This window comes from Opisthocomus hoazin, chromosome 5, assembly GCF_030867145.1.
Source record: "Opisthocomus hoazin isolate bOpiHoa1 chromosome 5, bOpiHoa1.hap1, whole genome shotgun sequence".
Lineage (NCBI taxonomy): Eukaryota > Metazoa > Chordata > Aves > Opisthocomiformes > Opisthocomidae > Opisthocomus > Opisthocomus hoazin.
In genome coordinates, this window is record NC_134418.1 from 72,073,387 (window position 1) to 72,090,498 (window position 17,112).

Here is a 17,112-nt window from a genome sequence, read left to right on the forward strand (position 1 = left end):
AAAGCTGTCCGTTTCTGTAGATGTCTGTCACATTGGGGTGACGCTGTTGGTTTCAGTCACACTGAGCGGGCCCGTTCGCTTACCGCACTGCTCATTGCCAGCGTGAGCGGCCGAATCCCCTGCTGGCTTTTCGGTCCAGTCAGTGTTATGGGTATGAGATGAAACCAGTGTTTCAGAAGTGAGACCATTACTTCTATTTTATCCATTGCTGAACTAATTACTCCTATAATCACCTTGGTTTGTTTTTATTTTCTGAAAAGAGAGCAATAGCGTTCTTTCTCGAACTTCATATTTAAGTGAAATAAAGATTTTAAATTAGTAACCTTCTCTGAAATAGAACTTTTCTTTGTAATGACTTTTATTTTCAGTTCTTGATATGTTCAGCCACTGTGCTGTGCTTGGGATGGGTACAGCCCTTACGCACCTGAAATATCTTTGTAAATGTTCATGCTGCCGTCTTTCTCTTCGAACAATTGCTGATCGGCAGCTTGTCTTTTAGCGAAAGTGATTCATGGAGTGTGGTTCTGCACTTTTACTAGTTGATCAAACCAGTTTTCTTTTAATGCTTACAGAGAGATTTTCAGCAGTCAAGATTCGTTAGAGCTATTAATTGTGCAATTACGACAATGAGCACCCACCTCTTATCAGCCGTGCCTTGTTTTATTCCTGCAGATTTATTGGTTTAAAGATGGGAAGCAAATTTCTAAACGAAGTGATCACTACCGAATTCAAAGAGAACCTGATGGAACTTGCTCCCTGCATACTGCAGCCTCCACCCTGGATGATGATGGGAATTACACTATTATGGCTGCTAACCCACAGGTAAATGAAGGTTTGGCTCCAGAGCAAACACGCTTCTGGACATAAATCTGCAGAAAACTATCTCATCTTACGTATGCATGATTTAATTAAATGATGAAGTCACCATAAAGTATGTAAGCTAGATTTCTGTTTTCATCTTGCATCAGTAGGGTGGGACCTTTCTATCTCCAAGAGATTAGCAACTCAACAGCAGGTTTTTTCCTATGGTTTGAGGTTTCAGAGGGGAGGGGTGTTGTTTCTTAATCACTCTTCTACCATTTGTTTCAGCTGATAACATCTCAGTATCCGAACTGAGCACGGATAGCATACGTACTCTAAAGGGAGAAAAAAACCCAGCAGAAGTAACCCAGTCCAGCGATTTCATTTTTATTCTGTTGACACTGCTTACTGACTGAGGCCAACTTTTTGAAATGAGTAGGAGTATACCACACCTCAACATGTTTACACTAGGCAGTGATTGAAATTCCGGGAGGCAAAAAATTCTAGCACCTATTATGTAGGGGAGGGGGGTGTCTTCTGCATTGATCCCGTAGTCTTCAACAGTGTTCTTCTGAAACACAGTGTGTTACTGGTTTTGTAATATTGTTTGTGCTTCGCAGACCCCAATACAAGAGCTGTGGTGTCCATTGGACATGGCTAAACTTACAGTTCACGCATCCTTTTGAAGTCACTTTTTCAACCCACTTTTCCTACAGCACAGCAAATTGAGGGGCCAGATTTGCATGTGAGAAACCACAGCAGTAACATAACCTTGGGGATGTAACGAATTGCTTCCTTCTGTAGCACCGAATATCTTGCCAAAACCAGGCCTGCAAGCAGAATCACACTGTAAAATAACAAACTGTATCACTGAGACAGAGTTCAGTCTCCACAGGAGTGTTGTGCTCTGTTATGAGTGTTGCTAGGTTACTTAGCATGACGCTGCCATTTTTGCCTTGCTCTTTGTCAGTCCTGCTCATACTGCAGCGTGCTTGTGAATGTATGGCATTGTACGCACGGACAACACACAAGTAGCAGTCTTAGGCTAGATTCTACAAATCGCAGTGCTTAAATCTAGGTAGTTTAAACGTTATTTCTACATATACAAATAACAGAAATTAAGAAATAATAAAGAAAATAGCACAAGGCCAAGGGAATTCTGCAAGCTGGGAGCTTTTACACATAGATGACCATTGTATTATAACATTTGGTACCATTTCAATTGTGGAAGCTCACAGCAGGTATAAAAATTATAAATAAATACATGCATGCTCAAGGTAGGAAGCAAATCCTGTTCATCTTCCTGGAAGTGTTGTGTTAGTGCATGTAGAGTTTCCCGATGTAGCGTTACTGCGTGATCCAAAATCTTAAGAGAACTTCACAAATAAACTGCCTTTGTGTCTGGGCACTGTACTCTGTCCCTGAATATTTAGGGGCTACTTTTTAGCACTTGTTATTCTGCATAATGCTCGTTCAGTGACACAGCCGTGACCTAGGTTATCAGCTCTGATCGTTGACGACACTAGTTTGTTAGCGGGTTTCTAGATGCACTAAAATGAGCTGGGTTTGTATTGTTCCTAGTTTGGGGATTGAAAAACAGTTTTGTTAAATGATAAAATTCTGTGTCTGTGCTTTTTTCCCCTCTTTGGAGAAGAACCAGAAGCATCCTCCTCTGGCTCCCCTGAACAAAACATCTGTCTGTTTCACCAAGCCCATTCTATTCTTTCTTCACAGTGTAATTCCCCAGCAAACATACTTATCTCTTCCACTGTTTGCTTGCTTTTACTATGCATTTAACAGTACAATGGAGGCACAGAAAGGCTATGAGTTAATGTACGAGCCTTTCACACTCAAAGATCTGGATTCCAATTCTTTTAAGTCATCCTGAGTGGAAATAATTTTGGCATAGCTTCCTCAATTCTAATGGAAAGTTGTCCACATCTCAAAGCTGTCACAAACTTAGGCAAATTTGGCAGCCTTTCCTCCAGAAAAGTGAAATACATAAATATAAGGGAGCCTGCACCAGGATTCTGAGGGACTGGTAGATATTTGCTAGGCTGTTGCTGTGTTTTGGTCCTTGCTATTGGAGCAACCCAACTACAAAGCAGAAAGGCATATTCTTAGTTGATATAAATTTATTTTTGTTAAAACAAAGGATTCATTCAGTTCATTAAAGCTCTGCCAGTTTATGCCATGTCGTGATCTGGACTAATATTACAGGATTTATGTATGTGAAGTGACTTGCTGACACCTTGGAAATCGTCCGTGGTAGTTAACGCGGGAGGCACCATTGCCCGCCATGTAAAGCGCAGAGGTCTGGCATTTAGGTTTTAACGCACCTCTGGGGTTTGCAGTAAAATTTGCCTTAGAGCTTGATCCAGAGCAAACTGAGCCCGGGCCTAGACACACACAAAACCTTGCCTGTTTCAGGCCTGTAGTTACAGGTTACGTCCCTTAACTGAGTTGTTTCCAGGAGTTGTACGGGCTCAAGCCGAGGTCTTATTTTCACCTTCTTTCCTTTTATCCCATTCTCTCCACTTCTTTGCACTATGCACCCACAGTCCTCAGTCTGGATTTCCCTTATTTTCTAGGCTATCTTCTCCTGAGTCACTTCCCACTCATCGCTTCCTTCCCGTTCATCCCATGACTTTTCCAAATCCTTGGCTTCCTGCTTGTTCTTCCCTATCCGAACTCCTTACTGTCCTTTGTGTTTCCATTTGTGATGCCTTCATGTATTGAGATAGACAGAAAGGATCCCAAAATGTGTTAATTCATCACTTGCCAGTAAAGGTTAATGTGCAGTGGTGTCTAAAATAGAAATGTATTTGTTCCAGATGTTTTTAATGGTAACACACACACAAAAAAAAAATCTTTTGCTTAAGAAATTGCTTCAGGTCATGCAGAATGGCTTATTTTAACACAAGTATTTTTCTTGTGGACTAAATGGGTCATGGGAATAAAAGTGGGACACAGAGATTTCATCTCTAACAGTCCAGCAGGAACACAGAGGTTGTTGCCATTAGAAGGCTGCTTGTTACCCCAGTGAAATTCTTTTCCGTGGGCTTTGGCCAGTTGTTAATGAACAGCTACTTGCATCCCCCGAATTACTGGGACAAAAATATCTGTCACTTTTATGCTGACAGACTTGAGTGCGGAGCTCACAGCATAGAACTCAGATACACTGCAGAGCTGATACGGATGTTGCCTTACTGCTACCAGTCCAGGGCAGAGAGACAGATGTACGTCTTCCGTACATTTATCAAATAGCTATTTAAAGCTATCATTTTGCAAAAGTTATGAAAATTGTTACACTCCTATATAAAAGTATACAAACTTTTAATACAGTATTATTTTTATACATAGCTTTGATATTTGTATCTATTGTGTACATTTATTAAAACCACCAGATGTTTTTGTCCTTTATACAGTGAATTTTACAGAGCCCTGGCTGTCAGCAGTTCTGGCTGCAGGCAGCCCCATCCCAAATTTATTACCAGCAGTGCTTCTGGTGGACAGACTGCCTTCTAAAAAACAAAGTAAAACAAAAAAGGGGACCAAATACAACAGAGCCCACTTTTTATTTATCATTCACTGAAAATAACCCAAGATGACTGAACTGTCACCAACGTCCACCAGTGCAGTTGTGTGCTGCGATGCGATTCCTGCCCCCAGAGCAGGCTCGCTCTTTAGAGAGGACCCTTTAAGCACTTGGACGGTTCTTTTGTTTTTTGCGTTCATGGGGTTTCTCTGGGCCATGACCCCACCAGATCAAGTGGGTCAGTCCACTTTGGAGGCAGCAGCCCTGTCGTTAACCTCCAACACTTTCCAAGCGCCATGTTCAAGAGTGGCTGATCCTGAATTAGCTGTCCTGTCTTTCTGTCCACTTGCCGTACACAGAGAAACCTCCCACCTGCCTCGATTACCTACTCAATATCCTGTGGTAAGGATTTAATTGCCAGTGGTACTACTAATCATTTTTGAAAGAAGAACATCAAGGTGGAACGTTGTAACCACGACTGTGTTAGAGTCACAATTATGCCAGTCTGTTCTGTGTTAGATTGGAAGCTGGTAGAACAGTTTAGTATCAGCAGGTATCTTGACAAATGTTTTTCAATGACTTGGTGAAAGAAGAGATGTGTTACAGACTCTACAACAGGTGGGCAAAAAGGAAGAGATCAGGGCGAACATTTGATAAAATTACGTGCTTTGAGTATTTTAATGTTCCTCCTCTCCATCACCCTAACAGGGCAGAGTGAGTTGCACGGGCAGGCTGATGGTTCAGGCTGTAAATCAAAGAGGCCGCAGTCCTTGGTCACCTTCTGGTCAGCCGCATATGAGAAGGTACTTCATGCTTTTTTTTTTTTTTTCTTTTAATAATAAATGTTTTGCAAAATTATTGTGGTAAGATAAAGAATGTGAAGTAACAATGGAAATTAAAAGTAGGGCATGCAGGAAGAAATGTGACCTCTGCTGTCTAAAAATTTCTGCAAAGCATGCGCACTCGGAAGTATGAGCAACCTCTGAAATGAGGTGACTTTTAAGTATCTTTAATTTTGCCTGTCTCCTCCTCCTTCCTTTGTGAGGTTCACTAATTACTCCTTATCTCAATTACACTATCAACTGTTGGGAAGGACCTTGTCACTTAGATGATTTTTTCAAACATCTCACCTGACTAGGATTCTACCAGGAACCTGTACTTTCTGCAGCTTTTATAAGGACTCATTTAAAGAAACAGCAGAAATAACTGAATGCCAAAGAAGTTTAGTAGATTTACATTAGAAATGTTTTAGTATTTCAGTGATTTCAGTTCAGGTTCTTATAAGGAATTATGAGTCAGAAATAAAGTATTAAACTTATCTTTGGTGAGTTTACAATTATTCACGTAGGAAACTTTGGTTTATGTTTCTGGACCATATAAGGGAATTTTTCCTTCCAGTACTTTTTTTTTTTTCATTACCCAAAGCATTTATGAGGCTATTTAGCACAGCTTAGACATCTTTAGATGATACAAAAAAAAAATCATTTTGGTTACCCAGACAGAACTGCTTTCAAGGGAGTAAAAGGGCTCCAGTTCCGGATTTTGCTGTGATGAGGCATGTGTTAATGTGCTGAATGGTCACAATGGCCACAGAATCTCAGTGTTGCCCAGCTGTAATATACAGAATAGATGTAATTATATACAGCCAATGTGCAATAAAGAAATGATTCCTGTAACAATTAGTAGTGGCAGTAGCATGTACTGTAGAACTGGTGCATGCAAAACAGGCTGTATTCGCCCCTCTGGTAGCTAGAAAGTATCAGGAAGCAGGGTTGGTTGTTGCAGAGATCTTGTGAGCCTTCGTCCTGCACGGAACAGATTTGGCTTCCTGCAGTCCTGAAGGCGTTTCCCACCATCGCTGGGGTGCCCGACCAACCCCCTCCAACGCTTCCCGTTTCGGCCTGTTGCGCCCGAAGCTCAGCCTGCGGATGGAGGGGAGCAGCCCAGAAATGCTGGGGCCATCTGGCGTAGCCTGTCCAGTAAATATAGCACTTGACACCTGCAAATAATGGGGGAAAATGAAAAGTCTATGTTAATCCCTGCAGGAAAAAGCTGCCAGGCAGAGTCAGGTTTCAGCTGAATCCAGTCAGTGCACCCAGGGTGAGAAAGGGGAAACACCTCTGAAAACGGGGACAGGAGAAAGAAGACAGGGATGGGTAGTGAGCGGCAGCGAGCAGCAGACACTTCGGCATCCTTCTGCAGGATAAAACGGGGGTCTCCCTCTTCTGCGACGGGCAGAACCCTCGCGTAGTAACAGAGGAGGCTCCTTTTTTCAGTCTCTCCAAATGGAGTCGAAGTCTGAGGCTGCTTGGGGCTGGTATTTTATTTTCTAATTGAGACAAGCACTCAGGCAGCCACTATTGCTTTGGTTGGGTGTCCAGAAGAGTAACAAATTATAAATAAGAGATTTCCATATAGCTGTGTAATTAAAATTAGGGCAATTATTGGGGATTTTTATTTCCTGTAAAATTACCACATGTGAAGGGCTCATGCGGATAGGTTCACTTGTGGAAGCTCTGGTTCTGCTACGCGTTCAGCACACCACCATTTCTGCCCGGTGCCTTTCCCACCGCGGCCGTTGGGCAGCTCTCCCTGAGACGGGTGAGATGGGGGCGTGTAAACCCTTCCTCGGACAGACGCCCGCCGTCGGCCTTTCTGATGTGACACACCACAACACTGTGCTCCCCCGTACGCTGCGGTATTTGTCACGTGTATGGCCATACACTTTGGATATGTAACACTCCTGTGGCATTGCAATGTTATTTCTATAAGCTTTTCTACTTGAGAGCAACCAAACCTTTTTTTTTTTTTTAACAACTGTAATTATTAGCTTAATGAACTTTATGACTTGTTACGCTGCTGACAGGCTTTTTCCTGAAGAATTTTTAACCTTTTACAGAATGTGTTCTGGTAGAACTCTGATTTTTGTCACATGCTGCATCACAGACATTTTAAAACACTCTTTGTAGTTATTTCATTTTTAATGTGTTTTTCTGAAATATGCTTAGCTTGTAACCAATACCTTCTGAGCACTACTGGGGGAGTGGGGGGGAGGACTTTTGAATTGTCTGACGTGTACAAAGCTTGGGCTCAATCCTGTAGACAACATGGTGCTCAACACTGTAGCACCTGAGCTATCCTCCCAGAGCCCCAAATAAAGCACCTTAAAATGCAGGGAAGGTTTTAAAAAAGAAATATTCCTATTGCTCCTGCTCTCAGTTAGAGGATTAACTTGATCTCCTTTATCCCAAATCAGTGATCATTATCATATGGTCAGTCATAAAGTCCTCCCCAGCTTCTTGCTCGCTGAAATCCCTGGTGCACACCAGCCCCCGAGTCTCACCCTTAGTACGTGCTGTCAGTGTGGCCAAAACTAAGCTTTGCAATTTGATGCCCGCACCACAACTCTAAGGAACCCACAACTAACCCACGGGTATTCCGCTCTATTGCGATCTGTCATTCCTAGGCAGCTGAAGTACTTCATTATTTCTTTAAAACCACAAAGTGCTTTAGTATCAAAATAACTCGAGTTTCACCCCTCCAAGGTAGAGGCTTAAAAGTAGTCTGCAATTTTAGAGGTAAATTTACAGAGGTAAAAAGGAATGCATTATTTATTTTATTTAACACCCTCCCCCCCCAGTTTTGACCAGTGCTGCCTTTTCATGCAGCGGCAGCAGCGCGGTGCGGCTCTCAGAAGGCCGCTCACCCGTCGGTGCTGCTAGCTGGCCTGGTTGGCTCGGCCTTGCGAGACCCTCAGCAGCACCAGTTGCTTCTACGTTATTGGCGTCCTATCCACAGCACCTAAAGAGGATGCGCGTGAATACTCTGAAGGCAGATTTTGCGTGGGCTGCTTGCGCTGTGGAGCGCTCGCTCGCCTAGATACCATCATTTCTAGTCGGTCTTGTAGAAGCAGAACTCCCAGAAGATCGGAGTACAGTTTTTCTTCATTACCATCCAGGCTTCGTCCCATCTGCGTGCACATGAGGCGCGTACATCTGCAAAACCGGCTCGGAGCCCGCCAGCTCGACCGCAGAGCTGCTCACGAGCTGCGGCGCAGGGGCTGCTGGAGTAGCTTTAGGCACGTTCAAGTGGCAAAACGTAGTCGGTGCCTGAGGCCTGGATGTAGCACCCGAAGGGTCACGTGAGCTTTCAGTGCGTGCGCAGAGGTCAGTCCGTGTGCCCCGCTTCAGTATCTGTTCCTACATCAACAAGCAGCACAGGCTAGATTTCGCCCACACACACCTTTGCCTTTGATGATCATTAAAAAGTCAAAATTTCTCTCTTTATGACAGGTGATACTGTAGCCAAAGGGATGACTGCTCAGACTTCAAACAGAGTGATAATAGAGAGGAGGGCAGCAATAGGCAAGGACAAAATAAGCAAAATTCAAACAACTGCAATTAAACTTAACCTCAGTGGTACAGAGCGTGCAGATACAGTGTTTATCTTCCATACAGTGGTACAGCAGCTTGTTTTCCAGATGTAACTGCTGGGGGTTTTAAGCTTTTTTTTGTTATTAAGTATTTAACCTAAAGAAACACCCATGGGCAGCAGAAAATGCAGTACAGCCACGTCCACTGCAGCATGTATACTGCAGGCACTGGCCAGAACAGAAACACTGGCAAAAGCTAACAGAAAATGGAATTCAGAAGAGAGAATTTCACTGTGTCAGTGTCACTGATAGAAGTTGTCGAGGGGGATATTTGACCAGCCCCTCCTCCCTGCAGCAGGACGTTACTGCAGGCAGCAGCTGGCTCCAGAATGGAACCCCTTGGAGCTGATCAGGCAAGGAGAAAAACTGATCTAAAATCATGTTTCAGTTACAAGTTTCTTTGATTACTAAATCACACAAATGGAACAATGCTAATTTCAACTGGAAAAAAATCCAGTTAAATGAGGAAACACTTAGAAAGAGATTCTATAGATTTAATTAACAGGCAAGAATGGGCAATGCTGAAAATGGCTTAAATGATATCGTGGAACCTTATGGTGACTGACGCTGCTTCTGACACCTGCTCTTTCTGGTGTAGTCAGCAACAGTGAAGGGATTAAATACACAGGCTAAGGCCTGCTGACCTATTGTATTTGTATTTCAGTCTACTGTTCGTTAATTATGTTTACCTTTCAGAAAATAACAACAGCTAAAAGCTGACTCGTCTCAGATAAGACTTTTCACATCAGACTTATATTTCATCTTCTCTTATTCTGCACTACTGAAGGCCATACAGAAAATTCTGTGGATTGAAGTGCTGTGGATATTTATTCCTCATTTAGACTAATGCTAAACAAAAATACTATCGTGCATAAACAAGTGATAATTACAAGCAATTATTCTGTAGCAAGATTGTTTCCTAGATCATATTTTGCCACAACATGTGAATTAAATGAAAGTAATTAATAAGTACAGTGTCATAATTAACTCAGTCTGAGCCAAATGCTACCAGTGTATGTGTGTAAATATGGAGTGATGATTATGGTATAGTTCAAAGAAGTGATTTAAAATTCAAAGCAGTCTTGTAAGCAGTTTTGGTTCTTCTGTTTTAGCAGAGAAAAAAAATAATTTACCTTTATTTCATGTTATTTTAAGACCACGATCTCGATCAAGGGACAGTGGTGATGAAAATGAACCAATTCAGGAACGATTCTTCCGGCCTCATTTTCTGCAGGCTCCTGGTGACCTGACTGTTCAAGAAGGAAAACTGTGCAGAATGGACTGCAAGGCAAGTGTCACGCAAAGGGCAGCACGGCCTCGCGATAACCGTAGCTGACTCAAAACCCACGTTAGTTTCTTCCTGAAGCTGTCTTGCCTCTTGGCGGTTTCAGCAGCCGGCAGCAGGCTAATTGATCTCACCGCTTATGAGTAAGCAGACAACAAAAGTTTGCCTCCTCTCCAGTGGCAGCAAACCTTACAGCTCACAGGAATCCGATTTTCAGGATTCAGCTGTGCTGGGGTGTGGAGGGAAGCAGCACACGCTACAGAGACAGCGCGCTTCTCCTTTTTAAGTCCTTTTACTGCTTGAGTTTCGATCCCCCATTAAGGTTTCAAACAATATAATCCTGATTTATGACTTTGCCTAACAGAATTAATTAAGGCTTTGATGACTTCTGTTTGCTTTATGCTGATCTATTTGGGAGAAGCTATTTGTTTTCCAGCAGTACCCACAGCAAATGTTGCAGCTTTCAAAAGCAGGAGCCTTGTTCGCACAGCCCAAGCATGAGGTGGAGCAGGCGGTGCTGTCACTAGTGACACCTAAGCCGAATGGAACTTGGAGTTCAACGATTAGTCAGCTAACAGCTTTTCGTCTGCAAGTTTGCCACGCGAAGTTAATCTAGAAAGGAGTATCTTCTCATTCCATGTGAAGAGCAAACAGTAAAATAAAAAAAAAGACAAAAGGTGTCACCCTGCCTTTTGTTTTGCAATGTAGTATCATTTAGCTTCCAGCCTATCTAAACACCGATCTTTTTCCAGTCACGCCCGTAAGACACGGTGGAATTCAGGGAGTTGGCCAGAAAGTAACTAAATGAATACAACTGAGTCAGTGTGTACTTCAGGACAGAATTAGACCTTTAAGTCTTGTGGTACACCTGCAGCAGCAAACCAACCCAAACATCTCTGAAGTAACAAGTCAGGACTCCTCCAGTGTTCCACATGGCTGAGACCATTTCCCATTGCTCTGTTTACACTTCAGGTCAGTGGGTTACCGACTCCAGATTTAAGCTGGCAACTTAACGGAAGACCAATTCGCCCTGACAGCTCTCACAAAATGCTGGTGCGTGAGAACGGTGTGCACTCCCTGATCATAGAACCAGTCACAGCCAGAGACGCTGGAATCTACACGTGCGTTGCCAGCAATCGAGCTGGTGAAAATACATTCAGCCTGGAGCTCGTTGTTGCAGGTAACATCTTCATGCTAAGCTTCCACCCTGAGCACCGTCAGGATAGTGTGAAAGGGAAGATGCAGGTGCCGTGGCGTGACGTGGGTGAGGGGTGAGAAGAGGGAACCTGGCAGTAACAGAACTCTGCTATAGTTACAGGTGATCCATTTATGGTACGTTGTGGCACAGGGTGACTGGCTGGTAACCTCCGTGCACACGGTGAAGCCAAGAGGGCTGCCACCACAGCTGAGGCCCCAGACCAGGCTATTTACTTGCCTGGGGTTTTATTGGCAACTTGTGCAGATGCGGATCTGCCACTGGGTAGCTACTGTGACGTGACTTGTGTGCTTCACAGCGCATCAGCCTAATGCCGTGCCAGCCTTCCGGTAGAGCAGTTGCTTTTGTAATTAAAAGCCCACCCTTTGGCGGCGTGTGACGGAGCACTGGTTATCAAGCACCGTGCTGCCCGTTTATCAAGTGTTCACGCTCCACATTTCAGTTATTTCAGTGAGGCAGGGGGCAAACTGCTCAGCTCTACTAGTGCTCCCTTCTTCCCTGTTAACATCCTGATGTGCCTGTTCTCTTCAGCTGAGCCAGGACTGGACTTTGTGATTCATGACGGTGACACTTCGGTTGCCTGCCACGTCCATTGTTCAGGATTGGTGTTTAGCGTATTGCTGAAAGGCGGTTACATTTTCACAGCCCAGTGTCAACAGGACTGCAATCTTTATTTTTCACAGCCAAGGAAGTACACAAAGCACCTGTGTTTATAGAGAAGCTACAAAACACCGGTGTGACTGAGGGATTCCCAGTGCGACTGGAGTGTCGAATCTCAGGGGAGCCATCTCCGCAGATCTTTTGGAAGAAAGAGAACGAGTCACTCACGTACAACACCGACCGAGTGAGGTTAGCCTGAGCAGAATAATCTCCCCGTGTGTAACCTCACTGACAATTTATCCTGTAACACCAATGAAAACCTAGAAGGTCCCAAGAATGCTTTGTGTGAACAGCTCATAAATATTAAATAGTTACTGTAATAATTTATGACTTTTACTCAGACTTGCAGCCAGCCTGGTGGCCAAGCCAGAATTAAAATCATAGAGTCATAGAACGGTTTGGGTTGGAAGGGACCTTACAGATCACCTAGTTCCAACCCCCCTGCCAAGGCCAGGGACACCTTCCACCAGACCAGGCTGCTCAAAGCCAAAAAGTCAGGGTAAGTCCTGGTGTCCCTGCTAAAATCAGATTTCCAAATGTCTTAATCTATAATTGTGAAAGAGAAGTTACTTTATGCATTTTTGCTCTTAGTTTTCAATACAGGAAATTAAACTACCAAATTGTCAAGGATACTCAAGGTTTTTTCCACTCGCTGATTTCAGAGGAAGTTCCATATTAATTAAAAGCGGACTATAATTAATCTGTAACTAAGACTGGGTCTGTTCACACTGTAAAATAGCCTACACTGTTTTGCAGTGTAAATAGTAATTTTCTACTTTTCTTTTCTTTAGCATGCACCAGGATAACTATGGCTACATTTGCCTGCTTATTCAGGGAGCTACAAAGGAGGACGCTGGTTGGTACACCGTGTCAGCGAAGAATGAGGCTGGGATTGTGTCTTGCACTGCCAGGTTGGATGTTTATAGTAAGTGACTTCAGTTTTCACAATCACATTACTCCCCCCAAAAGCAACAAGTTCTGTAAGTTTCGGTTTGTTCACCGAATGGTTTACTTTGCTCTCTCTTTCTTTTGTTTGTAGTTTCTCCTCAATAATAACGATCCACATCAAGACAACAAATGCTCTGTCAAAGTACATTTCGCCATCTTTCAGATACCTAAAGCAAAACAAGCATGCTTGTTTTCTGGTTTTGCTTAGTATATTAAATATAGCTACTTAACAACAGATAACAGCATGATTACATTATTTTTGTGGATCATTATTACTATTGCTCTGCTAGCACTTTCCTAACCCTTTATATTCTTTTGTACATTAGTCTGTACTACACCTGTGACAGCTACCAGAAGCACAGTAGATATTTTACGGCTTTCTGCTTAACTATTCAGTTTGTTCCAAAGCAGCTCCTTACGTAGTAATTGATTTCTTAGAGCAAAATCTCTCACCGGTCTTCTCGTAACAAGAATAAACAGGGGGGTGGGGTGGAGACAGACTGGAAACATGAAGGATGGTTTCTGTGGTGGCAGTGGGACTTGTCAGTTAGAGCTGTGGCTCAGCGTTCTTCAGCATGCGAGGGGTGGCAGCGCCAACCAGCTGATTTCCTTCTGTATCCAGCAGTCCGCCCCTGAACAGGCTGCCGCTGTAACTGTAGCGCACGGAAACAAGCCCCTTGCTGTTACCCTTCTCAGTGGCACAGGGAAAGGCAGAAAGCCGTGCCAAAATGGCCAAGTAACACACACAGACACTCTTGTTTTTACTTACCACATCTAAAGGTGAAACTAGACCCTGAGGGGGGAAAAAAAATGCTAAGGTCTGAAACAAACTTACCTCTGACATAATGGTTTTCTGCTGCTCGGAAATCAGTGTCTCCTTTACAAAGGGTTGACTGCGCACCCGGCGTGCTTTGTGGCACAGCTCCAGATGGCTCAAGTTTTTCCTTTCCTTTCTCATCTACAGCTCAGTGGCAACAACCACCTCAGACAACCAAGCCAAAGAAGGTGCGGCCCTCCACCAGCCGATACGCTGCACTGTGTGACCAAGGACTAGACATCAGAGCGGCTTTCCAGCCTGAAGCAAACCCAGTCCACCTGACGATGCAGTCTGGCTTGGTAGAGAGCGACGATCTGTAGATCCAGCTGCCGCTTCCATCGTTTTCTTTCGAAGCAGAAACACTGAAAGCCATTGCCTTGACCAATGATACTCCTATGTCACTTTATGCAAAGGCAGACACCTTCAAGTACAAAAGATAAACAACAAACACAATAACCGTATATTCCTTAATCATTATACCAAATTAGAAGAATAGATAGATTATTAATAGAAACGTACACATTGCACAACAAATCACAGTCACCAGTTCCTTATACCTAAGTTGCTTCAGCTCTTACGAACAACCCTTTTCATAAAGCCCAAAATAGACCTGAGAGACAGATTTTTCAGAGGAGAACACTACTTGTCACTCCACGCCTGCATACGCGGGAAGTAGATGCTGCAAGATGTTTTACCTGAGGCCGTTAGACTCTGTGGTTATCCGCGGTCCTAAAACGGCAATGCATTCTGACAGCGACAGTGAACAAGTGCAATACCGTAAGCATCAAACAGGAAGGGACGGGGAAGAGAAACGTAAGCAAAGGCTGTATCTCTGCACACTGCCTTCTGTTCTACAACGAAAAAGAAATCTTGCCTTAAATGCTGTTAGCACGGACAATTCTGCAAATCAGCATCAACACCGTGATTTAAAATGCTTCTGTATTTTTCCTTTTTGCCATCTAGGCGGAGGCTTACTTACAAACGTACAGCAGAGACAGTTTCAGCATAAGTAATTTAACCTCTGCAAGACAATGAAGAAAAAGCGCTGGCACATAACAACAGTCTGCTCCAGACCATAAATATTGGTAACTAGACAGGAGAAAAATGCCAGGGGTCTGAACCACTGCAGTGGGTTACTGCAGGGGGTGGGGGGGGACAGGCAAGAGGCTGAAACGCTCTTTGGATCTCCTGAAGACAGCCTGCAGCCTCCTGATCCTCCCGTTCAGGAATCTGAAATGCCCAGGCGAGCTGAAAACTAGGGAGCGTATGGATGGAACGCGCGACTGCTTAACGCTTGCGTGAGGTGTATGAGGATCTTGGAAATGCACAGTAAGTGAGAAGTGGGTTGAGACTGCAATATGACTTTAAATGACAAGGACACACCACAGGTGAGAAGCTTGCAGATCTGAGGAAGTAGAAGATGAAGATGGACAAAAGCAACACCAAATTTGCGCGCTTTTTTTTTTCTTCTTCACATAGCACGTGTCGCTGGTAGATTTCATTTATTTTCTTCCGATCGCAGACAAATGACAGCTCTTTTACCGGGTGGAGTCTGTGCGCCGCAGATGGGAAGCCTGACGGCCACTTCCAGAATGCAAATCCACGTCAGACCGGAGCCCCGCCCAAGTCAGAGCTGACTGGGTAGTTTTAAATTAGAGCCAAATGAATTCCAGATGAAGGGGAGGGAGGGATGGGAGAATTACCAGGCCTGACCAGAAAAAGGAGCATTCGATGGTACGAGCTACAATACTTTGCTATGAAAGGAAAACACTGTATTCCTTATATGAAGCACATATATGGTATCTTTCATTATTTATAATAAAAGTGTTGAAATCTTTTATCTCAGTTCAGTTATTCAGAAGTCCTGTACTTAGGGGTTGTTGTTTTTTTTAATTTTGTAATTGTGTACACCATATATTGCATTACTGCTATACGTGTATTGCTTTGTAAGTACACAAGGTTTGTTTTGTTTTTTAGCGACTAATAAACTTTAGGACGTAAGGTAGTGCTATTCTGGTGCAGGATATGACCAGTTATGGGGATCGTTAATCTAGATTAACGGCATAGTCTGTCATCTGGGAATAATCTGATTCTATTCTAGAAGAAGAACGTCATATCATTTGCCAAATTTTTCTTGACTGTGACATGCTAATTTACTTTTTTGTTTAGCTTCACTAGCATTATTTTGCCACCTTGTATTTATAAAAAATGTATTATCATTACTTTGGATTGTTGTGCTGATATAATGTGGGTTTAACATCAATAAATATTACACAAATAGAAAGTTTTCTTTCTGGTAAAGACTATGAACTGTTTCAGTACAAGCATGAAGCATGCAAGGATAAGATTTAGAAATTTTAATTATTATGAATACAGATTAAATGAGGGCTACATGCAGCATCTAAACATGACTAGGCTTTGTCAGGACATTCTGCTTGTGACCTGGAATCTTGTTTGAACAAAAGAGAGGAATGTGACCCATAAATTCTGAGAAGCCTTGCCAAAGAAAAGTACTTGAAGGTGCTTGTTTGAATAGGTTGGAAAATATGCAGGTCTATTTTGTGTGTCTAGTAACTGCAACATGGCATCACGACTGAGTCGAAGTAAAAAGCATGGTCCAAGCGCTGGTACATTCGTTAAAGAACAGTCTGCTACCAAGGCAATATCAAAATTAAAAAAATAAAAAGTGAAGATTTACTTGTAAAATCCTGAATATTAACCAGCTTCTCCTTCTTTCCTTTCTGTGCAAAGATACCGGGAAAGATGCAAGATAATACATTTTTTCCTTTTAGGTTTACATTTCAAGCGCTGATCACTCCGAACAGCATCACCGCAGCAGTTCAGTGAGCGCTGACGCTGAATCAGTGGAGCGCTGCCTGCTTACAGCAAAGCTGTCTTTGGCTCAGAGACTGAAAAGCTGAGGCTGCTCTTGTGCGCTGGTTTAAGATGAGGTCATCATCACTTTCTGCCTCTGTGTAGATGTACAGACGCACGCTTAAGCAGTAAATCACATCTCCAGGCAGCACAGTTGTTTTTATGAAAACACTCAGCTGTGCTGTTACTTAGTTACTGGGACTGTTTGGGTTTACAAATGCAGAGATAGAAGCGTGGCACAAGGAAACGACAGACTTTTCATGCAAAAAAGCTGAAATTCTTGGAAGCATCACAGTGACTTTCAGCAGCTTCATCTCCCTCCATAAATTCCAAAGATAGACATCATAACCTGAAAGTGTACTTCTGTCATTTTATAAGGCTAAAAACCAAAGTCCTAACTTTTTGCAAGCCTTCAGGTTTAGCTGTCCTCGGAGAACTTCAGCTTACTGAGGGAGCTGCTCAGTCCCAAGTGTATCCAAAGCACAGGCAGACTCAGAGCAGCTACGTTCAGGGTGACGACAGAAACCTCTGTCCAGAGCAC

General features: G+C 43.3%; 1 protein-coding gene across 8 annotated transcripts in view; it reads left to right on the plus strand.

Annotated features, from left to right (window-relative positions):
• PALLD (palladin, cytoskeletal associated protein) overlaps positions 1-16,416 on the plus strand; it is a 211,753-nt gene extending 195,337 nt beyond the window's left edge. For all 8 annotated transcript variants that reach the window (XM_075421678.1, XM_075421676.1, XM_009940463.2 and 5 more), the window contains 7 exons: positions 673-822; positions 5,048-5,142; positions 9,927-10,059; positions 11,029-11,236; positions 11,956-12,121; positions 12,724-12,857; positions 13,845-16,416. In XM_075421678.1, the coding sequence (XP_075277793.1) occupies positions 673-822; positions 5,048-5,142; positions 9,927-10,059; positions 11,029-11,236; positions 11,956-12,121; positions 12,724-12,857; positions 13,845-14,017 (1,059 nt within the window). In that variant the 3' untranslated portion in view covers positions 14,018-16,416. The remainder of the gene's footprint in view (positions 1-672; positions 823-5,047; positions 5,143-9,926; positions 10,060-11,028; positions 11,237-11,955; positions 12,122-12,723; positions 12,858-13,844) is intronic.
• The last annotated feature ends 696 nt before the right edge of the window (positions 16,417-17,112 follow it).